This window comes from Terrapene carolina, unplaced genomic scaffold, assembly GCF_002925995.2.
Source record: "Terrapene carolina triunguis isolate 2854851 unplaced genomic scaffold, T_m_triunguis-2.0 Scaffold580, whole genome shotgun sequence".
Lineage (NCBI taxonomy): Eukaryota > Metazoa > Chordata > Testudines > Emydidae > Terrapene > Terrapene triunguis.
In genome coordinates, this window is record NW_020664931.1 from 3,293,375 (window position 1) to 3,321,287 (window position 27,913).

At 40.2% G+C, this 27,913-nt stretch overlaps 1 protein-coding gene across 1 annotated transcript in view; it reads left to right on the plus strand.

Moving 5' to 3' along the window:
- ADCY2 (adenylate cyclase 2) overlaps window positions 1-27,913 on the plus strand; it is a 480,497-nt gene that overhangs the window by 362,934 nt on the left and 89,650 nt on the right. Inside the window, exons 12-15 of the mRNA XM_026659125.1 lie at window positions 605-685; window positions 13,179-13,248; window positions 17,066-17,163; window positions 27,340-27,424. Coding sequence (XP_026514910.1) covers window positions 605-685; window positions 13,179-13,248; window positions 17,066-17,163; window positions 27,340-27,424 — 334 coding nt within the window. The remainder of the gene's footprint in view (window positions 1-604; window positions 686-13,178; window positions 13,249-17,065; window positions 17,164-27,339; window positions 27,425-27,913) is intronic.

The following is a 27,913-nucleotide window of genomic DNA, read 5'->3' on the forward strand; positions in this document are numbered from 1 at the left end:
TGCTGTAGTTTGAACCCACTGCCTCTTGTCCTGCCCTCTGTGGCAAAAGAGAACAACTTTCCTGCACCTTTTTTATAGTAGCCTTTCAAGTAGCTGAAGACAGCTATCATATCCCTTCTTAATCTCCTCTTTTCCAAACTAAACATACCCTGTTCCTTCAGCCTTTGCTCATATGGCTTGCATTCCATCCCTTTGATCGTCTTTGTTGCTCACCTCTAAATTCTTTCCATTTTATCTACATCCTTTCTAAACATTGATGACCAAAATTGGATGCAGTACTCCAGCTGAGGCCTAACCAGCGCTGAGTAGAGTGGTACTATCACCTCCTGTGACTTGCATGCTGTGCCTCTGTTAATGCAACTTTTTTTTTGCAATAGCATCACATTGCTGACTCATGTTGAGGTTGTGATCCATCACAACTCCCAGATCCTTCTCAGCAGTGCTGCTGTCAAGCCAGTTTTCTCCCATTTTGTATTTGTACATTTGGTTTTACTTCCCTAACTGTAGCACCTTTCATTTGTCTTTGTTGAATTTCATTTTGGTGACTATAGCCCAGTTTTCCAATCAAGATCCAATGATAATATCTCATCTTTTTTCATTACAGAACAAAATCACAGAAGAAAAGATTTGAAGAAGAATTGAACGAGAGGATGATTCAGGCCATTGATGGAATCAATGCTCAAAAGTATATTTACATCTCATATTCACATTCTTCTACAACTGATGGTAGAGTCTGCTGCCTTTCCTTACATAGATGCACAAAACCCAAAAAGCAGTGGCGCGTCCACCATTCCACATCAGAAAGTAGAATAGGCCACTCAGAGAGACATTACGCTCCCTGCAGGCTAAGGAACAGCACTATGCAGCAACTTTTTCAAGGGCATTGTTCTAATAGCTGCTGCACTTGTGATTCATACACTGGGGGAAGATTCCGTTTGCACCTTGAAGTTCCTCTGCTCAAAACTTGATTCCTTAGGCCTTCTACAGGAATCCACGTTTTGGCCCTAAGTCCCCATGTCTACGACACCTCTCCACATCCTCCTAAGAATTGGTACAAAGCCTTATATACAACTGGGAAATTAAGTGTAGTTATATCCTAAATTGATGGGACTGCTAGTGAAATATTTGGGTTTGTTCTTTTATTTTCTGATTTCATAGATAAGTGCACCTTACATTAGTAATTGAAAAGACAGAGGAGGGGTAAAGAGAAAGAACAAAGGAACTTAGTAATAAGGAGTGAAAATAGAAATAATTAATGATCAGGGGTAACAACAGATGGGGATAAACATGGAAAAAGAGAATAAAGCATTATGCTCCTGTGGCTGTATTCCATGTCTACTTGCTCTGGCTCAGTACAGTCATCTGTCACAGTAGATGAGTAAGTGAGATGAAGAAATAATAACCAGGACTTTCTGACACCGAAATCAGAGTGACAGAAGCAGCTCCACAGAACTAGAAGTGGCTCTTTTGCCACCTTTGATAATTATTGTTTCAGTTGGTCCATTGATTCATTAGAGCATAATGTAGCTAGTCTGCACACGTAAATTGTTCTCAGAGGCAGAGAGGCACACATTGAGTATATGTCCTTGGAGGAACTGGAGGTGACAGTTATTGATGATATCAGATCCTATTAGTGAACAGATAAGAGCAAGCTCAATACTTCTCTAACTGAAGGGTACAGGCTCCTTTAAATATTAACTATCACTTCAGGGTGAAATAGGGGGATGTATTTGCAAAAATTTGGTTAGTAGTTATGAATTGTATTCTCCATTGCAGGTGTCCAATATTTGCTCAGTTGAATAAGTTGTATACTGCACCTAATTGCTAGAAACTCAAGGACCACACTTAATTTTCATGTGTAACAATCCCATCAGGTTGTCTGTAGTTTTAAGAAAACAATTTTGAGTAAGTTCTCAATGGAAGTGTATGTTGACAGTCATGTCACACACAAATAACAAAATGATTGGAAGCAAGTCCTCAGATAGACAAATAGGTTTGTTTACACTGTTAGTCTAAGAATGGGTTACAAGACGCAATCCATACAGCTTTAGTATGTTTTAAAGTACATGGGTTCTAAAAAGCGACACTGCAAAATGGCATTGTGTGGTTCAATTATGTGTTATTTATCAATGATTTCCATAACAAATGTTCTTAGTTTACATGTAAAAACTTGCCAATCCTGCAGTCTTAACCTATGATCAGAGATCTAAGCTGAGTTCTTTCCTTCTCATACATAATTATTAGTAAAAGCTACATCCAACAACTACATGTAGACAACAATAAAATTGAAAAGTCAAGTGCTCAAAACTAAGAAATATCAAAAATATGGCTGACTGTGCATATGAATTAACATAGTAATAATTACATGTTCACATATTTTTACAGTAGGAACCCTACCTCATTCAATGCACAGGATTGACTGCTCTCAGGATGAATCAGGACTGTATCTTGAATGAGACTGTTGTTTGTAGGACCCCCTTCCTCATATGGAGGGCTACAGGTTTGTCATGATGCAGAAAAAGCCATGGGTACCGTGATTTCTCTGCGACTTCTCTGTCTATGACTTCCTCCAGGAAGGCTCTAGGTGGGTCACGAGCCCACTGCAGAGGTGATGCCCCGGGGGAGTGTGTGTTGGAGAGCAAGAACCTATCCCAAAATGGCAGCTTCTGTGTCCCACAGGGCCAGGCCCAGCTCCCCTCTCTGGACATTGCAACTTGGGACACAGGATCACAGCCGTACTCATTCAAATTTGGCCCGGCTGCCTCCCGGTCATGACCTGCCATTGCTTGTGCCCAGGGTAAGTGCACGGTGGGCTTGCTCTCAACCCCCACACTCTTCCCCAAGGGACACAGAAGGCCGGAGTGAGTACAGGGTGGGCTTGCTTGCCAGCCTGCCAAACCCATCCTCTTCACTAAACAGGATTAGGATTGTGGTACCGGGGGTGGGGAGGGTGCTGCTGCAAGTGTTTGGTGCTCCCTCACTTGTCAGGACATTTTTTATCAAAAATCATAGATCATAACTTCTACTAAATTTACTATGACTGCTCTATCATTTTTGATAAAATATGCCCTGATATTACAGAAGATAGTGTGTAGTGAGTGAGGCAGTGATTTCAGGAAGAGAAAGGGTAGCCTTATGGTTAAAGAAATTGAATTTTGCCATGGAGAATTGGGTTCTCTCCTGTGGAGTTTCTGTGTGATTCTGGGCAAGTCACTTAAACCAAAATGTTCACAATTGGCCACTTAACTGTGAAGCACTCAGATATGTTGATGAAAGCTTCTATGAGGTAATGAATAATGTTGTATTCAGAAGGCCTGGGGCCACACATTGAATAAGAAGGGGGGGAAGTTGAATTACCATCTCTTCACTGATGGACAACCTTAATTCTGGAATTTCCTAACTTTTGAGTGCTTGGCTTTGCAACTTTAATAATGTTTTTTTAATGTAAGATTTTTTCATATAATTTCCTATTTTTAAAAAAAATCAGAACAAACAAAAATTCATCATGTGGAACCTGATTGGCCACTAGCTTAGGTAATCAGCAGGGTCTAATCTTTTAAATACACAGCACAAACCATTTGCACTCTGTTACCAGATTAACTGATACCAGTAGTAGGCTGCATATGTTACTCCTGAGGGCGTTCTGCGCCAAAAAATTAAAAAATCTCCACACAATATTTTAAAATTCTGCAAATTTTATTTGTCAAATAAATGTGGAGTCTTCAGCATGGCACTGGGGAGCACAGGCCACTGTCTGCACAGAGGTGGGAGATCACTGTGCAGTTCCCCCCCCCCGGGACACAGACTCAGCAGTGATGCTGCACACAACCCTGACACAGCACAAGGACCGGATCTCCCCCAGAAACACTCCTGGGCCTTGCCCCTCCATGCCAGGTGCACCAGGTGTGGGCAGGCAGGATGCAAGTGTATGTGGGGGGCGGGATCCAGGTGTGGGTTGAGAGGGTTCTGTGTGCGGCAATCTGGGTACAGGCGGCTTAGTGGGGTGTCTAGTTGCAGGGGGATCTGGTTGTACAGGGGCTTGTTGGGGGGTTCTGAATGCAATAGTAATGGGACTCTGCAATGGGGTCCAGGTGAAGGTGGTTGGGGCTCAGTGGGGGGGTCTGGGTGTGGGGGGGATAGAGCTTGGCAGGTGGGTCTCAGTGTGGGGGAATCAGTGGGTGGGTCTAGACGCTGGGGGAGTGGGGCTCAGTGGGGTGGAGATCCAGGTGCAGCTGGTTGGGGCTCGGTGGTGTGGGGATCCGGGTGCGGGTGGCTTGTCAGGGTGGTCCAGGTGCAGGGGGAGTGAGGCTCATCGGGAGGGTTCTGAGTGTGTGGTGGGGTGAGGCTCGGCAGGAGGGTCTGGGTTTGAAGGGGACTAGATGCATGGGGGTTGGGCAGATGAGGGAGCAGCTCCCTGAACAGGGATCCCTCTCCCTGCAGCTGAGGATTGATGGGTGCAGAAAGCATGGGGGGATAGTTTTCAGAGTTTCCTGCAGCTATGGGAGAAATCTGGGGGTAGGTCTGACTCAGCCCCGGATAATGTGCAGGGGAAGAGGAAGTCCCGTCCTCTCCAGCCCAGCCGGGACTAGCAACTGAACCCAGTGCAGGGTAGGAGCCACCAGCTGGGTCTTCCCCAGTCCCCCTTCCTGCATCACAGTGATTTACCTCTCTGCCAGCTGCCCTGGGCATCCGAAACATACTACTGGGGATGGGTGCATAACCACTCTTCTGACTTCCCTTTGCTTCCCCGTCAGAAAGTCATTTTTCTCTGGGGAAGCAAAGAAATCTGCAGGAGGCATAAATTCTGCACATTAGATCAGGCATTGGTGGGACTTTAGACATTCACTGTGCCAGATAGTTTCAGAGCTATTTGCTGGGAGCAGAAGAGTGCAGAGCCTGAGAACTCCTGGTCTGAATTCTAGTTTCTGGAAGGTAGTGTACTTAAGTTATTAGAGACGTTTCTGCTCCCATTTACCATACGCTTGTGTCTATCTTCCTTAACTCTTGTCCTCCCTCCCCCACCCGCATCTGCTTCTCTCTGCCCCGACCCCAGCTTCTCTTCCTCTGCTCCAGTTCTCCATCCCTAATTATTCCCCAGACTCCTCCCTTTCCTGGACAGTAACTCCTCGTTTAACATTGCAGTTACATTCTTGAAAAATGTGACTTTAAGCTAATCTAATTTTCCCATAAGAATTAATGTAAAGAGGGGGGGGGAGGTAGGTTCCAGGGAATTTTTTTTTGCCAGACTATATACATATACAGTATAAGTTTTAAACAATGTAATATTGTACTCAGCAATGATGATTGTGAAGCTTGGTTGAGGTGGTGGAGTCAGAGGGTGAAAGAGGGCGGATCGTCTGGCTGCTCCTCTTGCTGTTCTTTCCAAGGTGCTGGGGGGGGGTGTGCTCAAACCCCCGGCTCTGCCCCAGGCCCACCCCCACTCTCCCCCCCGAGTGTGCTGTATCCTTGATCATCCCCCCTCCCCCCCTTTCAATCTCCTGAACTCCACGAAACAGCTAATTGCTGCAGGCAGGAGGCACGGGGAGGGAGGAGAGAGTTGCTAACAAACATACCAGAAATCAGCCATCTTCCACATGGGGAGTCTGATAGGCCAACATCCCTTCCAGCTGCTGAGCAAGAGTTGGAGCATTTTCTTGGACAGAAGGTCCTATCCATTTGCTGAATCAAAAGAAAAACCCTGACTCTGTTTGAACTCAGCCTTTTATACCAAAAGTCCTGCTTTGTCCCTGAGCCTACTGAAAACAGATACAACCAGTCCCTCCCCTTATTCGCAGGAGGTCAGATTCAAAGGCTGGAAATCTACAGAGCATTTTGCAGAAATCACTCCCTAGTGATTCCAGATTCTGCACAACCTCCCCACACACACAGTGAGCCAGGAACACACAAATACACATCACCTGTATTGATACAAAGAGCTATGCATATTTCTACAGCTCATACTGCCTGGCCCATCTCAATCTAATGACTTTTTGAGGTTTTCATACTTTAAACATAAAATACATTAATACAATATGGACCCCAAATACTGCTAGTGGTTGCAATATCTGTCACATCTGACACAAAAGCAGCTCAGTGAAGCAATTGTGGGGAAAGTCCTTGAATGGAATATGCTCAGTGACTCCGCTCTGCAGGCATGGCATATGCACAGCCTGGTCGGCATGCAGGAATTGTGAGACCATGGAGCATGCTCAGTACGGACAGAATATTCAGAAAATTTAACTGCCAAACTTTAACAGGTCAGATGTGAACTGAGCATATGTGAAAATAAGATTTTTCAAAGGCCAGACTTGGCCAAATGTAAGCATATTTTCCACAGGAGCAGCAAAAGGCACATTTCTGACACCAGTGCCAAATTTCAAGTCCCAGTTCCAAAGCAATCAAAAATCTTTTTAAAAAAAAATCTTGCAATCAATTTGTTAACAAAGGCAAAACAATTTATTTTTCCCTAATCCCTAGTTTGGCAAAGTTATAAACTATAGCAAATAGGGTCTTATAATGGGAAATATCAGGCAACTTTCACTATAGATAGTGTTAGCTGCTTCACCCAAAATATAGTTTCTGCAGGCCAGATAGGGCCTTAGTTACTGCCGTGTGTGGGATTACACAGGTGTAAATGGTTTCATCTGCCTGTCATAGGGCATGGGTGGGAGGGATAGCTCAGTAGTTTGAGTATTAGCTTGCTAAACCCAGGGTTGTAAATTCAATCCTTGAGGGAGCCATTTAGGGATCTGGGACAAAAATCTGTCTGGGGATTGGTCCTGCTTTGAGCAGGCAGTTGGAGTAGATGACCTCCTGAGGTCCCTTCCAACCCTGATATTCTATGATAAAGCTACATTTTAGTCACGAGTATTTTTAGTAAAAGTCATGGACCGGTCACGAGCAGTAAACAAAAATTCAGGGCCCATGACTTCTACTATATAGCCCTAAATCTTGCAGGGGGCAGACCAGGGGTGCCACAGGTGCTGGGGGGGGGAGGGGGTTGGCAGGCTTCCTACCTGTCTCTGCACCTCCCTGGAAGTGGTGACATCTCCCTCGCTCAGCTCCTAGGCAGAGGTGTGGCTAGGCAGCTCTGTGCACTGCCTCTGCCCCGAGCGCCAGCTCCCACTGGCTGGGAATTGTGGCCTGTGAGAGCTGCAGGGGCGGTGCCTGCAGGCAGAGGCAGCGCACAGAGCTTCTTGGCCATGCCTCCGCCTAGGAGCTGAGTGAGGGGGATGTTGCCGCTTTCGGGGAGCCCCCCCGAGGTAAGCGCTGCCCAGAGCCCACTTCACCTCATCCCATGCCCCAACCCCCTGCCTCCTCCCACACCAAAACTCTTGCTGCTGCTGGGGAAGGAGGGACGCAGTGCAAAAGTCATGGACAAACTCACAGCCTTAATCATAGACACTGTCATGCTGTCAGGAGTGTCACGATCGTAAGTGGCAACCTCAGGGAAGACTGTCAAGAATCAGGGCAGAGACCCCAAGCTGGTTGTATGTTCTATAATTACATTTCATCAACCCAGTAAGAAGTATGAACTCCTACAGCACTATAACAAGTCTTACCTTGGAGTCACAGACAGTCCCCTTGGGCATTCCAGTCTATCTTGTCACCTGGGCAATCTGGATTTAGTGTAGGTGGTTGCTATACACCAAAGATCACAAAGTATGCAGGTTATTCCCAGTCCCAAAGGACCAGTCACTTACCTTAGGTCAATTTGTACCTTAGATCTCACATCAAAAACAACACTTGTAGCCAACCCTATAGTAAACTAAGGATTTATTAACTAAGAAAAGAAATTAGAGAGTTATTACAAGGCAAACATATATACACAAATAAGCTACAGTCTATGGTTTTCAAAGGTGACAGAGTTGTAGTAATCTGTCACCTTTGAATGTCTTTTATTGCTAACCCAGGTTGACCCTGGAGATCTCTACTTCTGTTTCATAGCTCCAGCTCTGTGAGAGTCCAAACAGCAAAAGAGATTAAAAATATTCTTGTCAGCTATTTTTATTTCCTTCTTTCAGAATTCAAGCTGATGAGACGAGCCATTTTTCACATAGCCTTTTCATGAATGTAAGGGGCAATTAACAAAATCTTTGTATTGTGATGTTCCACAATGGCCCATTTAGTTTTGATAGTCCTTTTTGATGGGCAGGAAACAATCCTTCCTGACTAGGTTCAGTTTCCAAGCAAACAATTTGTACAGTTACAAAGCAAAAACTTAAATATTATCTTATAGCATGTGATAAAGAAATTATCACTAAAGAAACACTAAACACACTGTTATAAGTCCGATACCCACCTTAACCATACGAACACACAGCTGAAACAGACTGGTTTCCAGCAATGAAAGAGCTGGCACCTGGTCAGCCAGCTTCACAGATACCACAGAAGCTGGAGCCCCCCAAAAAATCTAAGTTCCAGTGGAACTTGGTTAACAGTTCAGTTGATTTATTTATTTTTGTTTGGTTTATAACTAAAAGAATAAGAACTTTGGCATACTTTAAACATGTAATGACCAAAAAAAAAAAGAAAATCAGGGCCCCCACAATCTGGCAATAATCCACCAGAGATAACTATCATATCCAAAAAAAATACCGTCAGTACTCTGCCATAGCCACAAATACCAGCCCTCATCATACCTCTCCCTCCTCAAAACACTGGGAGTTGGGCCTTGCAGTATGCCCTGCATGGCATCAGGTGCAGGCTTTTTCAGACCACTATGAGGAATGAATTCCAAAGCTAATTAAATAATATGTTGCCATCCTTCTTTTCTACTGAGGGGACTCCAGCTCACGCACCTCTGCTGACCACAGCAGTATAGCACAGGGGAAGAGACAGTCTCTCAGGCAAACATATTCAGGTGTTTGGGGCTTTATAGGTCAAAATCAATACCTTAAACTTCACCCAGAGCCTACAAGCAGCCAGTGAATATCCTGTTATTTTACTACATCTACCCCAGATTCAGTTTCTTAATTATTTTAAGATGAATGCTCATGTAGGATGCATTGTGGTAGTATCAGTGTAATCACAAAGGCCCAGATTCTCCAGGGTAATTAGGTGCCCAACTACCTTTGAGCATTTTGACTAAGGTGACCAAAGCATGTATTGCAGTAGCAAGCTCCCCACCCAAAAGAATCATTTGCAATCTGTAGGCCAGAAAAAGAAGGAAAAAAGCCTGTTGCTGATGCATTTGAAGAAAGAGATTCCAGTTCACTTAATCTTAGATGGCATGGCTTTGTAGGACTAACAGGAGTGGCAGTAAAAACTTATTTTTATTGTTAATGTCATCAGATGTATGCAGGGATGAAAGTAATACTAAATCCTTACCGGTACGGAGGCCGGCTCTGGGCCCCCAGAAGGGGCAGGGCCTTGGGTAGAAGGGGTGGGGCTGGGGGTCAGCCTTCCCCAGCCAGCCCATCCGCACTGCCTGGCCCATGCAGCCCAGGGCTCCAGCGGCGATTTAAAAGGGACCGGGGCTCCGGCCACTGCCGGCAACCCTGAGAGTAGGGCAAAAGGGGCAGCAACGTTAAAGCGCTGCCGCAGCAGCAGAGCTTTAACATCGGCTGGGTACGGGCTGGTACCGGCTTCTTACCGGTACGCCGTACTGGCCCATTTTCACCCCTGGATATATGTGTGACTCTAGATACCCACAAGGAACAGATTGGTTGAATAAGAAGGTGCACTTTTTCCAGAGTCACTTTTCAGAGAAACAACATTTAAAGATAATGATGAAGGCACTGCCTGCTCACACTACTCTGAATTCACCTTTCCTAAATGCTTCTACCAACTGTAGTAATTGGACAATTTGATAAATGCATCTTAGTTAATAAGTTGCTTTGTTTTGCTTTCCATGAAAATTACCTTCACCTTGCTCTTTCCTGTAATTTCATTTAAGATGATAATGCACTCCGGGTAACGTTTGTAACTAAAATGTGCTTCTAAATCTATAATGGGTCTGTAATGTTAGGAAAATTGTTTATGCTGCAAATTCTCAATTAACACCCATTAATCAGGGACCAAGAGGACTAGCCCCATTATAATCAAATAGCTGAGTGGCACTAATAAAAAAAGAATATTTTGCCCACTGAAGTGTTTTAATAAGATTTTTCTTCCATCTTCCATAGATTGTTTTCAGTAGGAAGTAGAATGACCCTAAATCTCTCAGCTCTCATACTATAATAATGTGTAATACCCATATAGTGCCTTTCATCGTGAAGATTCCCAAGTCACATTACAACAGCGTATTTAACTAAAATACAACAATGTATGTTTATGTAACATTAATGTTACTGTCTAAAGACTCAAAAGATAGTCAGTAAAAGGGCTAATTAATGAAATCCTGGCCCCATTAAATTAATAGTTTTGCCAGACCCCTCTCCTCAGCATTCCCTACTGGATAGCTTAGGTGGCTCCCTGCTCAGCATGCTGGCTTCTGCAAATCCCATTCTTAAGCACCTAACTCTCCTTGTGCTTTATATAGAGACCCTGGGTGCCTAACTCAGCGCTGAGGATTCCAGTGGGCGGCAGGGGGCCTAACGTTAGGTGTTGCAAATCTGAGCACATGCTCAGAACTGAGCTCTTTTAACATTTTTTTTTATTTACAGATTAGCAGACTAGTCCTCATTAAGTCTAGCCAGTTGGAAAGAGTCAAAATTAAATTATGCCTTAATTTTTAAAAAAAAATAAAAACCTCCCATTGAATTGAATGTGGACTTTCAGAGATAGACCTCTTCATTTTGAAATGGTGCTACTTCAATAATCTATTAGCTAGAATGTTCATTACTTTTACACATAGCTACAAAAACATATTGTGCAACCTCACTGCAACTTTTTACATTTTTACATATTTTGGTCTGTAAGTAGGAAATGATGCTTTGATAACTAATAAAAGGTCTGTGTGAAAGAGGTTCAAATTCATCAGATGAATGTATCTCAAACACAGAATCATCCCACTCCCTTTTTAATGACTTTTTTCACCTTTGCACATGGTGTAAAGCATTCATTAAATGGCATGGTTGTGTGTTGTGACATGCCAGTCACTGTACGTTATGTTGGACAGAATCACCTCAAGTTCTGCCCCATGTCCCAGGTATAAACATCTGTGGAATGGATCATTATTATAGAAGATAGAGTGAAGAACCAGCAGCAAAGCCATTTACATTAAGCACTTTATAATGCAACTCTCCCTCTTGAATGTTTTCATGAACCATCCACGTACAGCCCATTCATTAAAATATCAGTTTTGTGTGTGTGTTAGATATACAAACCAAGTGGAAGGGTGGAACTACATGATCATCTGTTGCAGTCAATATGATTTACTTTATCCATTCTGAAGCACAATAACTGACTTTCTTCAAAATACATAAACTGACATCTTACTTTGCGTTGTTATTTGCAGTGTTCTTATAGCCGTGTTGGTCCCAGGATATCAGAGAGACAAGGTGGATGAGGTAATATCTTTTATTGAAGCAATTTCTGTAGGTGAAAGCAGGGGTTCTGGAACAATTTGTATAGTGTGGGTGCTGAGAGCCATTAAACCAAACTGTAAAACCTGTATATAATGAAAACTTCTTCAAGTCAGGGGGTGCTGCAGCACCCCCCGCAACCATAGTTCCAGCACCTATGGGTGAAAGAGACAAGCTTTTAAGCTACACAGAGCTCTTCTTAAGGTCTGGGAAAGGTACTCAGAGTGTCACTAAAAAATTGCAACCCATACTCCTTGGGGACCACATCCTGAAAGAAATCTTACCCAAATCCCCTTTTCTGACTTTCGAACAACCCCCCAACCTCGCCAAGCTTATCATCAGAAGCAAGCTTCCCACAGACCAGAATATCCCCAACTCAAAGTGGCACCAGACCTTGCCAGAACAACAGATGCAAAACCTGTAGACATATCTCAACCAACTACCATGATCAATACTCCCAGCAACACACCTTTCAAAATCCATCGATCCTACACATGCCTAACACACGTATCTCATCCAGTGCACTAAATGCCCCAATAACTATGTGAGTGAAACCAGACAATCACTATGCTCTCCAATCAACTCACGCAGAAAAATGATGAAAGACAAAAACACATATCACCTGTGGGCAAACACTTTTCACAAAATGATCACTCCATATCTGAACTCTCAGTCCATGTCCTCAAAGGAAACCTGCACAACACCTTCAAAAGACGAGTGTGAGAACTTAAATTCATAACTGTACTAGACACTACAAATCATAGTCTTAATAAAGACACTGGATTTATGGCTTATTACAACAATCTGTAACCCACTAATCCCCATTTTTGGCCTATGACTGCAGAGGCCACTTTACCTTGAATGTCAAGTATCAGGGGGTAGCCATGTTAGTCTGTATCCACAAAAACAACGAGGCACCTTAAAGACTAATAGATTTATTTGGGCATAAGCTTTCGTGGGTAAAAAACCCACTTCTTCAGATGCATGGAGTGAAAATTACAGATGCAGGCATTATTATACTGACACATGAAGAGAAGGGAAACAAGTGGAAAACCAGTGTTGACAGGGCCAATTCAATCAGGGTGGATGTGGTCCACTCCAATAATTGATGAACAGGTGTCAATGCCAGGAAAGAAAAAGTTGCTTCTGCAGCGAGCCAGCCACTCCCAGTTCCTATTCAAGCCCAAATTAATGGTGTTAAATTTGCAAATGAATTTTAGTTCTGCAGTTTCTCTTTGAAGTCTGTTTTTGAAGTTTTTTTGTTCAAGTATGGCTACTTTTAAATCTGTTATAAAATGTCCAGGGAGATTGAAGTCTTCTCCTACTGGCTTTTGTATTTTACTATTCCTGATGTCCGATTTGTGTCCATTTATTCTTAATGCCCAAATAAATCTGTTAGTCTTTAAGGTGCCACCAGACTCCTCATCGTTTTTACCTTGAATGCTGTCTCACAATATGTGTCATCCATTGATGCTAAACAATCTATTCCACCTAATCTTTAGCTGTGACACTTTGAGTACCTACTAGACCTAAATAAGAGCTCTGTAGCTCAAAAGCATATCTTTCCCACCAACAGAAGTTTCTCCAATAGAAGATATTACCTCATCCACCTTGTTTTTCTTAGTTTACAGCTTTTCAATGATAGAAAAAACAGGACTAATATGTTTTGATGCCCTTTATAATGTTTTGTGTATTTCTTGATTCTTTCAGGCAATGGCTTAAATCTGAAGACATTCAAAGAATATCACTACTTTTCTATAACAAAACTCTGGAAAAAGAAGTAAGTTGTTTTCACCTCAGAACTAATTATTTCTGTATTTTAATTTAAATATTCAAGTCACAAAAGACATTTGCTAGGCAGTTAACATGTTTAGTTTTTAAAATGCTAACACTTATCACCAGCTTTTTTTACATTTATATTGGGCTAGGAAAAAAATAATGCAGCCTGTAAAAGTTACCAAACTTAATAAACGACACCTCTACCTCGATATAACACTGTCCTTGGGAGCCAAAAAATCTTACCGTGTTATAGGTGAAACCGCGTTATATCGAACTTGCTTTGATCCAGCAGAGTGCGCAGCCCTGCCCCCCCGGAGCACTGCTTTACCGCATTATATCCGAATCCGTGTTATATTGGGGTAGAGGAGTATTTCTGAATGTCTCTATATAGTTTCAATTACAAATGGTGCTAATGTGGGAGAATTGAGACCTCAGAATTCAGTACATCTTACCTGCCAGGATGCACACCACACAGAGTGTTCATGTTAGTGGCTAATATTAGCACTAAGTGCTGCATATGGTGTGGTAAGGCTGGGGAGTGGATAGGGTTGGGAATCTGATTTTCTCTTTCTTAAGTGTTATTGTTAAAATAGAATATGATAAAAAAAGTGAAAACATGATTTCCAAACAGAATAGAAAATATGGGTCTTATGTGGGTAAATGAGGGCATTTTCAATATAAAGAATGTATATTTGATCAAATTTCACATTTTTTGTGTTTTTAATGGACAGTCATTTTACAAAATGTTACTCATATTTTACAACATTTTTAAAATATGGTAAATGTGTCTATTTTCTTTTATGTTTGCTAAATTACAACATTGGAGGCTGTAACTTGATGTGTATAGGTAAAAGAATGATAGTGAACAGCAGTGTGAAGTGTTCCAGGGTAGAGTTCTCCCATGCAGCCGGGGACCTGAAGTAGGAGGCAGACAGAAGCCTCTTTCTCACACATAGCACAACTAGGAAAGGGGTCACAGAACACTTTTTCCTTGTCATCGTATCTGCTTCTCCTCTAGAGCTCTCCTTTCCTCTGACCTTTAGAACCTTAGGGAGAAGGGATTCATTCCTCTATCCCCCAGCCAGTCCTGCTGCTGTACTTCTTTTGCTGGGGGGGGAAACACACTTCAAACTCCTCCTCATGTGCACAAACAGGGGACTCTCGAGTAAGAATAGAGAGGTTATTTTACCTCTGTATTTGGTGCTGATGTAACTGCTGCTAGAATACTGTGTCCGATTCTGGTGTCCACAATTCAAGAACATTGATAAATTGGAGAGGGTTCAGAGAAGGAACCACAAGAATGATTAAAGCTTTAGAAAACCTTCCTTATAGTGGTAAACTCTAGGAGCTCAATCTATTTAGCTTAACAAAGAGAAGGTTAAAGGGAGACTTGATTACAATGTTTAAGTATCTATGGGGAGAGCAAATATTTGATAGTGGGTTCTTCAATCTAGCAGAGATAGGTATAACACCATAACCATTGGAACAATTTACCAAGGGTTGTTGTGGATTCTCTATCTCTCTCAGACTAGATGATCACTGTGGTCCCTTCTGGCTTTGGAATCTATGAATCTCTTCCTTCAGGAGAGAAAGTAATGAGTCCTGCTGATGAGAGAATGAGCAACATCACTCTATTTCTTGTATTTGCTCGTCTCCCTTTTGCTTTCTCCTTTCTCTGCCTCTCTCTCCTGTCATCTCTCTTTTCCCACTCATTCTTCACATGCACATGGAAGTGAATGAGTTGCTTGTGGGATGGGGAGAGGAAGAGCAGGAGAGAGAAGGAGGAAAAGTGCAAATCAATATGAGAGGAGGAGAGGAAATGATATGCTAGGCTCCAATCCTACAAATACTCATGCATGTGTTTAACCGCTTCAGTAGACCCGTTAATGGGAATACTCTGTGCTTAATGTTGAGCACATGTGTAAGCTTTTGCAGGGTCCAAGTTCTTTGGGGTAGGGACTTTTTTTTTAAGTATCTGCACATTGCTGAGCTTACTGAAGCCCTGATCACTATATGGGCTGCTGAGTGCTGCCATGTGACAAATAATTATTTTCATATCCAACTTTTTAATTTCCTTCTCCAATTTCTTTTATTGTCTATGGGCTCACTCTAGCTTCTACTAGGGTTGCCAATTTTGGTTGGATGTATTCCTGGAGATATAATTATATGACATAATCTTTAATTAAAGATTAATCTTTTAATTCCTGGAGACTCCAGGCCAATCCTGGAGGGTTGGCAACCCTAGCTTCCACTGAAGTCAGTGAGAGATTTGTCGTTGACATCAGTAAGAGAAAGATTGGGCCTTATTTGATCTGAAGGAAAACCAAAGTAATGAGAGAAACAATGTATTTTATTCAAGAAGCTAATTACATGATTTTCTTGCAAGCCTGTAGAAGTGTGAAATATTAAAACAAATTATCAAGTGGGTCAGAATTTTCTTGTGAGTTTATAACATCAGCTCAAGGCCTTAAGTGTTCAGTGGTTCTATTAAAATACTACAAACCACTTCAACAGCTGCAACAACAGAACCAACTGCAAATATATTCAGACATATGCCTTAAAGTTCATTTAACCATCTGATAGAAATTGTTTTTAATGTGCCACAGAATTCAAGAGTGCCTGGGAGAAAAAGTCCTAAAATTCACATTTTGGGCTATGGTCTGTCCATAGACATGCATTTTGAGTTCTGTGCATGTATTTCAGGGCAGAATTTGGCTTTTAGTATAAAGGTATAGCAGTGTACTTTCAGTTAAAAAGCACAGCTCATTCACTTATCAATTATAAGGTTTGCTTTTTGAGCACTTATGAAATTACTCATTGATCTATTTTGCTTTAATTATATTTTCCCTGAATTCCTAGACCCTGAACAATTATAATACTTAAAGCATTTCTTTTTAGAATACTTTATTGGTTTAGATTTGAGACATCTCTATTTCTACCTGCAAATAGTGCATTTCCTGTGATAAATATTTTATTTCTTATTTTTAAATATGTTTCTCTATAAACTAATTAGGAATTTATAAAGACAAAGGGTGGAATTGCATGCATATAACTTAATGACATCACAGTATTTACACTAACAGACTATATAACTGGGCCAAATTTCAAAGGCCTATTGCAAACAATGGACATGTGAGAACTTGTCAGAAAAATATCACAAAAATATTTTCTAATGGAAAGTGTTAGGCAACCTGAATATAGGTGTCATTGCTAGTTCCTTCTATAGTGTATGGGTCACCCCTAGACAAAGTGGGATGTGTTGTAACACCTATACCATTAGCTAGGGTTGCACAAGAATTTGAATTAATTTGTAGTTTCCCATAACTTTCTCATCCATTACTTTTCTTTATGGCTGAAATTTGGCAGACTTGTTCTTATTCCAGGAAATAATTGTTTTGGAAATTCAGAGTCAAAATAGTTCAGCCATTTCCAAGAACAAAGAGAATGAAAAATTGAACATTATTAAAAAATGTAAAGTTTCTAGAGTTAACTTAATTCTCTCCCCTAGGATGTTTAATTATAAACATCCCATGCCTTTTGGGTAGATACAATATATGGCCATTTCAGTTTGATAGAAGAAGTACTCTCTAAAGTGTGGAAAGAGAGCAAAAGCTTTAGTGCTATGCATGACAATGCCTGACTCCAAATATCTCATGTTGCTTTGTGAGTGGGGAGGATAATTGCTGAAGAGAAAATAAATTAAGTTTTGCCAAAGGGTTTTTATGTATATCTGCCTGTTTAAAATGCAGCTTAGGCTAGTAGGCAATTTTTTCTATTTTGGGAACTGTAGTTTTAACAATTTCTAATTTATTTTGTAGTACAGAACAACTACACTGCCAGCATTCAAGTATTATGTGACATGTGCTTGTCTCATATTCTTCTGCATTTTTATCGTGCAGATTCTGGTATTACCAAAGTAAGTAAATATTATTAAAAATTCCTAGTTTGTATCCAGTGCATTTGTATTGCTACATATTGGATCATAAATAAAAAATGGTAGTATCCTTAAACTGTAGGTAATAATTTAGCATTTGCCAGGATGCATGTGTTAATTCATGGAGATTGGAATGAAACAGATATGAATGAGACTTCCAGATTACTTCAGAGCTAGGTTATGTAACTTCTGTTTTTAAATATCATAATATTCTGATGCTCTAATACTTGTATCACCTTTGATTTTTTTTTTAAATAGATCTATGATGGGGACAAGTATAAAAGTGAAACGAGTGTGGAAAAGTATCCAATACTTTGCATAAGTAATTGTAACTAAAGTCACTTCTATGGCCTGTGGATACATGGTGTCAGACTAAATGATCACAATGGTCCTTTCTGACCTTCTAATCTCTGGACATTTTCATCATTTAATTTCTGTTTTTTTGCATTCCTTAAATATTACTTTTCTGTGAAATTTGATGAAATTTCTATTTTAAAATTTTAAAAAGCATAAACATTTGCATCTGAACGTCTCTAGTGAATTTCTATCAAGTACAGGGACTACAACTGACCTTCTTTCCTGTCTTGCATACTCCCCTTAGGACCAGGGACAATCTGTACCTTTCAGAGTTTGCTAGAGTATTGTTCATCCAACCAAGTGAGAGTAGACAGATTACCAACATTTTGTTTTATGCAGTTCCAATAAATCTTTACAACATTACATTATCTGGCACATTAACTTTTTGTTTGATTGCAGGGGTTTAACTCTTTACTAGTTTACTAGGTTAACAGTATTATTGTCTGATCTTATCACTGTGTAACAGATAGGACTTCTACTTTCCTCTTTTTCTGTGCCTTAATTTGGATATGCAATCATTTAAATGCATTATTTGTACTCCAAGTTAAGAAATATTTATAGTTTCTCACAGGAGCCATATTCAACATGGGAAACTGTCCACCTGTCTTTGGAGGTATCTGTTGGTATAATCTCATGTTCTCACCTCCATGCCACACAAAATGAAAAACAAGTATGATTCATCTTTTCCCCATGAAGCAAACTTAGAAGACGTTTTTTTCTTTTATAACTTTTTTAGAGTGCAATATTTGGTTCTGACTCACATATTAGATTAAACGTTTTTAGTACACGTTATAAAAAAACAGAGTAGAAAATAATACAGAAAAAGAATAAATAAAACAAAACATAAAAGACAAATTACTTTATAATATTTGGACCAAATGCTTCCCACATTTGCATATGTGCAGAGTTATATGTGTATGTGTATCTGTGGGCAAATTCTGACCTTTTGTTTATCTTTGTCTATGATTATGGATTTTTTTTAGTTTTCACTGCATATTCAACAAGGTTAAAATTTAATATTTGCCTGCTCCCTCTTTTTGGAGAGGAAAATATGACTTTGAATCATTCTTGGGATCAGGAATTAGGAGACAGAATCATAGAAGGTAGAGATTGAAAAGGCCATCCAGATGATTAGATCACCCAGTCCATTGGTCTGCAAGGGCAGTATCAATTCTCACTGTATATTTGTTAGTGTTTTGCCCAATCAAGCTGTAAAAGTCCCGAGCAATGATGGTATAACCACGTCCCTTAGGATTTTGTTCTACAAATGAATACCTATCACTACAAGAAAGCCTAAATTTACTCTTTCTTCATTTTCTCCCATTATTTCTAGTTATGCCATCCTGGACCACCCTAAACAATTCTTCTCTTTTCTCAGTGTTATAACACCCTTCAAATATTTATTAACTGATGTGGCAGACAATAGTAATCACCTTGCCAAGCTATACTATATTTAGCCTTTTAAATCTTTCCTCATAATAAAATCCCTGTACCCGTCATCATTTTGCTCATCTTTGGACTCACTCCAATTTGTCAATCTCTCTGGTAATGAGTTGCCAAGAACTGAATGAAATTTTCCAGGTATGATGGCAACAGAGCTGTATAGGGAGTAAATACTACTTTCTGACTCTTGTCATGTGATTTCTTGCATAGACACTCCAAATTGCACATTTTTGTAGAATTACCAAATTATAATCTTAGTAAATTACTGTCCATTATTAGCCTTGCATATATTTCAGCATTATTCCTGCATAGATTTCTCCCTCCAAGTATATTTATTTGGTGTCTGTCCAGACATTTTCATTTTAAGGTTGCATTTTTCCAAGATGCATCTCATTTTGTTTCCTCTCCGTGTTTCTAACTCTTTAGATCCCTTTGCATTATTCCTGTTCTTACTGCTTTTCAAAACTCCTAACAGTTTCATATGATCTGAAGCCCAGATCCACAAGGGGACTTAGGCATTGTAACACTCAGGCTACGTCTTCACTACAGGGGGGGGGGTCAATTTAAGATATGCAAATTCAGCTACGTGAATAGCGTAGCTGAATTCGACGTATTGCAGCCGACTTACCCCGCTGTAAGGACGGTGGCAAAATCGACCTCCGCGGCTTCCCGTCGACGGCGCTTACTCCCACCTCCGCTGGTGGAGTAAGAGCGTCGATTCGGGGATCGATTGTCGCGTCCCGACGAGACGCGATAATTCGATCCCCGAGAGGTCGATTTCTACCCGCCGATTCAGGCGGGTAGTGTAGACCTAGCCTGAGTGTTGCAGCTCCTAACTTTTAGGCACCTAAAAAAATCACAGGAACAACACTGTGATCCACAAAGCCTGAGTTTGGCATCTGTGTTCTCCATATAATGTGTGGGGAGACACAGGCACCTTAGAATTCGATCCACAAAAGCCAGCATACTAGGCAAGGAGATACCTAAGCTAGTCAATGAGAGATGCTGACAAGAGGAATGTGTCCTAAATCCTATCCTTCTCACAGCATTAGGTACCAACATCTGGGCTGCAGGGAGGCACCTTTCTCTCATCTGAGGAAGATAGTTGCTCCTCTGCCTAACTTGCATGCCAGGCCCAATTGGGTAGGTGTGTTTAGAGACCACCTAACTGCACAGACAAACTCTGTGCTGGGGAAGAGGCAGCAATAGTACTCCCTCATAAACTTTAGCCTAGAGGTTTTTCTGGAACAATGAAGCAGTAGTGTTTTTAATTAACACTAAATGAATCTATAGAAGGTTCAATGGATGCATAAATTAAGTTCATAAAATAATCTGGTGTCTATTTTCAGCTCAACCACAAACTTCCTATGTGACCCTGAGAAAGTCAGCTGACTTTTCTCTGCCTCAGTTTCCTCATCTGTAAAACGAGGATAATACTAATACTGACCCCTCATGCGTGTTCTGAATTCAGTAATATTTCTTACACAATTTAAGAACTTCTGTTTGAAGATATTATAGAAGTTCATTGTATAAAGTAATGGTTATAAATACCAGGCATTACTTCTCTGTTTGGGTTTTGCTATAGAAAGTTTACCTTGATCAAGGCAAAGTAGTACTCTTCATCCAAAGTTCACACTGTGCTAGGGAGCAATTAAGATGAACTGATTCAGTGCAATTCCTTGGCAGCCTCTGCCAATGAGGGTCTTTTTGGAACTCAGGCTAGCAATTAATGAGTGTGATACTGATCCTGCCCATATAGATTGAGAGGGTCACTCTCTTGAGCCCATGACAGTGAATCAAGTCCTTTTATTCCATTTCCACTGCCCTGCTATTTAACTTATCAAAAATGAAAGTCTCTAATGAAAATGAGTTACATAGAGAAAGCAAAATTGTGCCAATCATGATTCTGCAATTGCTACTTTTGCTGTTTTCAAACTGAATAGCTAATCCAGAGTTACACATGACTAATTACAAGACAATTATTACTTTTCTGTTTTGCTTAAAACATAATGTATTCTTCATAAATTCAAGTCAAATTGCAAATAATAACATTGTGCTTATAAAAATTGTGGCATATATGATGATCCTCAGAATTAATTCTACTTAATAAAAATTAAATATACCTTATTTCATAGGGATTTTTTCCTGCTGTCAATGCATATTTAAAAGGTTCACATTCTGTATTTCTTAATCCTATAAAATAAATAAACGAAGTCAGACAACTTTTAAGGCATTGTACATTTATAAGTGAAGCAGGCTATGTCCATAATTAAAAGATAATGGTGGAGGAGTGTGCAAGGCAACTAGCAGCTTTTGTGGACAATTAAACACTAAAGCTTTGCATTTGCAAATGGGTTGTATCTGATAATCACAAAAGTCATGTACAATAAATTTACTCCAGTGCTATTAACATAATTCCTCTATGTTCAAGACAAAGACTGTTCAAGAAACTATATTTTAACAGAAGATTAAAACTTTTTTTCCCCCTGCAATTCTGTACTAATGCTCTCCCAGGCTTTCCAGGATGATGTTGGTTGAGCGTAGATACACATAACAGCAGAGTAAAAGTTTTTAAAAAATCCAGGAAATGGTCTGAGTGAATTTAGAGAGAGATAATTGGACCTAGAACTGGATCCATAATGGGGCCTGATTTAGTATTATATTACTCCTGTTTTGCTGCTGTAACACCAACTGCAATGACATAAAACTGGAGTAATACAGTGGTGAATAAGAGTCACTATTTACGTGATATTTGGAAGATTATTATAACATTTCATATTTCGGGAGTGTGATTGGCAGAAGTTCTTTATCCTGTGATGACATTGTTTATTAATAGTTTTTTCTATTGAGTAGATAAATTAATTACTTGTTTACATAATAAACTGCATAGTATAAAGCATAAAGTTAAATTCAATCAGGTTACCCAGTATATCTTGGAAAAAATTAATGGGCAGTTGTGATACACAGTTACATTAAAATGACCATAAGGCTTTGATCACTGCATTTTCTCAAAGCAGGACTTCCAGTAATGCTCCCTTGCTTACAACTTGTTCAGATCAGAGCAGCATCTCTTGTAACCAACACCAAATTACACCCGTTGATTGACTATAAATTGGCACTATTGGTTTTTGAAATGTAGAATGCTAAATTGTGAACTACGTACTCATATTGGGGCTACTCCTGTGAGTAACTGCTCACCATCAAATTCAATGGGACTACTTGCCTGGGTGACTGCTCATCAATATAAGTAAAGGGGTTTGCAATCGTGCCTGTACTGGGTTTGTCCCTGGCTATATCTGAGATCTCTTCCCCGGGCTTTGTTCTGACAGGCATCTATGTTCAACAACAGCATCATTCATCATGTCTTCTGTCATGCATACATGAAGATTCATGTAGTTCTCTCCATGAGACTTTATTAGGAACATGTTCTGGGCAGGATTAGAACAGTGTCCAGCTGAGCAAGGCTGAATTTTATGAGGAACAAAAGCAGCACCTTTGTCTGAAAGCAAGCTTTCAAAATAGAATAGAATACAAGAGGAAAAAGCTACACCACTATGAGCTGTTTCTGATGCATCTAATAAAGAAAAAAAAAGGACTGAAAATGAATTTTAAAATTCAAAGGATTTTTCTCAACAATGAAGCAATTGTATTATTAAAGTATTTGCGCTGATTGAATCTGTGGAAGGCTCAGTGAATGCATCAGCCAAATCCCCAAGGATGTAGCTACTGTTAGATTACAAAAACAAAGTTAAATTTAGTGTTGTCATGTATAACCTCCATCTTTTTAAAAATTATTTCTTTACTGCTTTTAGGTGAAGAATAGAATTTGCAGTCAAACAATTATGAACATGAAAATTAGTTCCCTGCCAAGAAGAAACAGATGCATGAATTACCATAGCATATACTGAATTCTTAAAGATATATTCAGTAATACACATAATATTCTGTTACAGTAATATAAGTGGGGGACAAGGAAAATCACCCCCGCCCCATCTTTTAATATCTCTGCATTTACAGTGAATCAGTATTTTCAATAAAAATATTGCTAACATTAGTTGAATATAACACTAATATATTTTCAATTTGAAACAATCTCATAAAAGATGAATTGGTCAAAATATAGTTATCCCAGTGTAGTCATAAGAATAAGAGGAGGCTGCTTATAATGTGGATGCTCAAGATCATCAATTCCTCATACTTACAGGTATTGTGAAAACTAAGGAGTTCTTATATCTTTTCATCACACTTCAAAAATCAGTCCTTCCACAGGCAATATCATACAATCTTGGCCAATCAGGAAGCTCAGTGAGGTAAATAATGATAACATTTGGGAATGGAACTTCTGGAAATGAGGGTATTCAAATAGGTATAGTAAAATACTTAGACCTGAAGGCTTCTGAATACCCTTTTGCCAAAATGGTTTGTCTGAACCAAGCAGATAAAAAGAATCTGATAAATTTCTACAGTACATGTGGAGAGCTTACACAATAGAGTAGGCATATCTTTACTGTAAAAACCGGGACCAAGATTTTCAAATTTGGAGTGCCTCACTTTAGGCACCTAAATCTACATTTAGGCAATTAAATAAGTGGCCTGATTTTCACAGACACTGCAGCTCCCATTGACTTCAGTGGGAAGTGCCACAAGAAAAACATTGCCATATCAAAATTATTTACCCACATACTCTGGTATCCTGCTTCATGCAGTATCCTGTACTCTAGTGGTTCTCAAACTTTTGTACTGGTGACCCCTTTCACATAGCAAGCCTCTGAGTGTGACCCCCCTTATAAATTAAAAACAGTTTTTAATATATTTAACACCATTATAAATGCTGGATGCAAAGCGGGGTTTGGGGTGCAGGCTGGCAGCTTGCGATGCCCCATATAATAACCTCACGACCCCCTGAGGGGTCCCGACCCCCAGTTTGAGAACCCCTGCCGTACACGATACTGCATGACATTCCTGAAAACTTAAAACATGTCAATGACAAAAGTAAATTGCTGATGCAATTTTCCCATGGTCAGTGTTTAAAATGCTGGTATTTCATTTTTCTGTAGCTTGCTTCCCATTTCTGTTGCATTCTGGTAGCTTTAGGAGCAAAGTGAAACTACTTAAGCTTAGTGTAACTAAAACATAATGCTGATCTTTCCTCAAAAACCCTTTAAAGGCTCCTCACTGTTTAAATGACCACCATCATCCCTGTCAGTCAGGCTTGTAGCCTAAGAGGTCACCTTTGGCCACTCCCTCTCTCTTGCCAATACATCAAGTCTGTCCGAAACTTTCCACTTCTTCTACCACATTTCTAAGATCTCTCCTTTTCTCTCTGTCCAGACAATCAAAATTCTCATCCCAGCTTTCATCATCTGTTATTTGACTACGGAAACCTCCTTGTCTTCTGCTACTCTCACACTGACATTGCTCCCCTTCAATACATACAATACATAGCTACTAAGATTGTCTTTTTTCAGCTGTTACTTAGACCAGTGGTTCTCAAAGCCTGTCCACCGCTTGTTCAGGGAAAGCCCCTGGCGGGCCGGACCGGTTTGTTTACCTGACACGTCCGCAGGTTCGGCCGATTGCGGCTCCCACTGGCCGCGGTTCGCCACTCCAGGCCAGTGGGGGCTGCGGGAAGCGGCGCAGGCAAAGGGATGTGCTGGCCGCCCTTCCCGCAGCCCCCATTGGCCTGGAGCGGCGAACCGCGTCCAGTGGGAGCTGCGATTGGCCAAAACTGTGGATGCGGCAGGTAAACAAACCGGCCCAGCCCACCAGGGGCTTTCCCTGAACAAGCGGCGGACCAGCTTTGAGAACCACTGACTTAGACCACATCACCCTACTTTTTGTACGCCTCCACTGTCTCCCCACATCATGTATAAGCTTCTTGTCCAGATCCTGAAGCCCCTTTCACAAGTCTGCCCTTATCTGACCACTCTGGCCTCTTATTAAATCACCTCCTCTCCCCTACCTCCTTCACTCTGCCAGCATTGCCTTTCTATTCTGCCTATATGTCAGCTCCTCATGCCTTCTTCCACATTGCCCGTACATATGAAATACCCTCCAAAAACTGGTCTATAAGGCCACTACCTTCTCCTCTATCAAATCTTTCCTCAATACCCACTTCTGTTGTGACTCCTAGAAGTCAGCAAATGAATGCTTGCTTGAGAGGCAGAAGGAGTGAGCTGGCACTTATTCTGTAGGTTTGTTATTATTTAACAATTGCAAGTGTTAACATATGTAAAAATTATATGTATGCGATTGCATCCCTCTCCTCCCAGCCTTTGTGTGTCACTTATCAGTTTATATTTTAAGCTTTTCAGGGTAGGCAGTACAGCCAGATCCTCAAAGGCATTTAGGTGCCTAACTCCCATTAATCTCACTGCGATTTAGTTACGTAAATACCTTTGAGGATCTGGGCCTCTGTCTTCACATGTGCACTGCTTAAGTGGAATGTGGCCTCACTCCTGATTGGAGATTCTAGTAGTTATTGTAACACAAATATTTAATAATAATAATTAATAATATGCATTTTCAGGTAACTTTAAAAAATCCTGATTATTTCAAGATGAATACATGCTGAGGGCATTATGAATGACCTCTCAGATTTACTTTTATTGAGCTGTTTTCACCAAATTGAATTTTTACTAATGCTGAGAGTTTAAAGGTGCATTAAGTAATTGGCTAGACAGCTTATATTATAAAATGTGTATTATTTATTTATATTTATTTATTTATTTTTATTATTGTATTACTTTAGCACCTAAGAGCCCTAGCTATGGACCATGACTGACCCATGAAAAAATTATTTTAATGGCAATAGTATGGCATAAAACAGAAAAATCTGCAGGAGTAGAATGCTTATTTTGAAAACTCCATCCAGGTGTTGCCCATGTATCATGTTTGGCAAAGAAATAGGCTTGCTGATGCACAGAGGAGCCAAGGAGTATCACTTTTAAACTCTGCAGATGCCTCAAGAGCTGTAGGTAAAACTGCAGATAAGTGCTAAGAACTAGGCCTTGAGTGCTGCCGCTCTTCCCCTCCCCCCATTCCCCAGGAGTAAAGCTAACTCGGGATCTGTTTTGCCATTGGTAGGATAGCCATGACTGCACCTGCATCTCCTCATTCCCAGTCCCAAAGCACAGAGCAAGAGTCAATACTTCCTTAAGCACAATTAGCTCTAATGTATTTTTCAGGGAAAATCTGCCATGTGTCCATATTATAATACCTCATGGAGTGATTGCCCTCCCCTCTCCACCTGGCCTGGTTCATCATGGCCAGCCTTGGTGCTCACATGGAAGGACTTCCAGTATCTTAGGGGAGGGAACATAATGCCATATGGTTTCTGCTTCTCCTCTTCTGTGTTTAATGGGCATATATGGACAATATTTGCACTAGGTTTTTCCCGTTGGTACCACACAGCAAAGGGTGGATTAGAGGCTCGTTATCAGATAAACTATAGGGTTTTTTTTAATTTCTTTTTCTCATTTTAATGTTGATTTTTTTCTTTGTTGTTATTTTTGATGGGTAAGGTACTTTTTAATTTTTTTGTTATTATTTATTTATTTGTTCCCTTGTACTGTTTTTCACTTTGTTTCCTTTCTATGACACCTATATTATTATTACTGTTAATTTTGGATTTAAATAGACTCTAAAATAATTAAATAGCAGTAGGTTAGCAATAACATTCTCCTCTAATGCAGAGTTTCTATAGGAAAACATACTATAGATGTCTGCTCCCATTTAAGAATTTGTAAAGACAACTGGTGTTTAATATCTTATATTATGTCTGCAGGAGAGGAGAAATCAATTGCCTTTGCTACAATAACATTTAGCAATGCAGAAATCACTATCAACAGCTATATAAGGTGGTATAATGTTATAAGTCACTGTTTTCAGTCATTCCTAATTTTCTGAAGCTCTTCATGGGCAGAAATTTTCCAGGCTTGGACTCTGCCCAAGGTATCATTTTTTGGAAAATGTGAACAGAAAATGGCTCAGCCTTTGTTGAGAAGGAAGAGAATGGCGGCGGAGTGGGAACATAGCTACCATATTTTTAAAATGTGTTTGTTTGTTTTTTTTAAAATGCAATCTTGCTGATATGGTTGGATTTAGAAAATTTGTAATTTGGTACACAAAAAATAGCCCCTTACTAAGAAGTAGTGCTTATTAGCCTTCTGGTAAAATATTGGATTTGTTTCCCTGGGTCATTGATGTTGGAAAATTGCATCTTAGGCAGGATTAATGCCTGGGATATTATTTTCTAACTGTCTTTACCAACATTCTGAACAAAAAAAGGCTGCACTGTAGATTTGTGTACATCGTTTGCATAATGGCTAATAAACTTTTTTTCTTATTGTCTCATAGAACATCTATCCTTGGAATTTCCTTTGGGGTGGCATTTCTCTTGCTTTCCTTCATTCTTTTTATCTGTTTTGCTGGACAGCTTTTGGTAAGTAATCAGAAAATATTAACTCAGTGATCTATACAGTTTCTTATATATAAGAAGTCAGATCACAGCACCTCCTGTCTTTTCCAGATCCTGTGACCTTTGAAAAATGCCAGTTTAATAAGGACCTATTCCTGCTGTTTGTACCAAAGCTCCCATTAGTTTCAGTGGGGATTTTCCCTGAGTAAGGCATGGAGGTCCAGGTCTCCGAGGGCTTTATTCCCCTAGGTTAATTTACTTTCAGCTTCTTGAATTATCTGAAAACAGAAAATGTCAATGTGATGACAATCTTTGCATACAGTGATATCAATTGGGGGCAGATTCTCTGACAGGTTTGCATAGTAAATAGACTGATTTGCTTTATTTTCTAAGGTGCAGAGTTTTTTGCTTTTGCATGGATGAGGGCTGGGATTTTTTTTAATTTACCTGGGAAATACTTTCATGTTGTAATGGAATTTTTGTGTGATTTTTAAATATTAAACAACTGTGTAA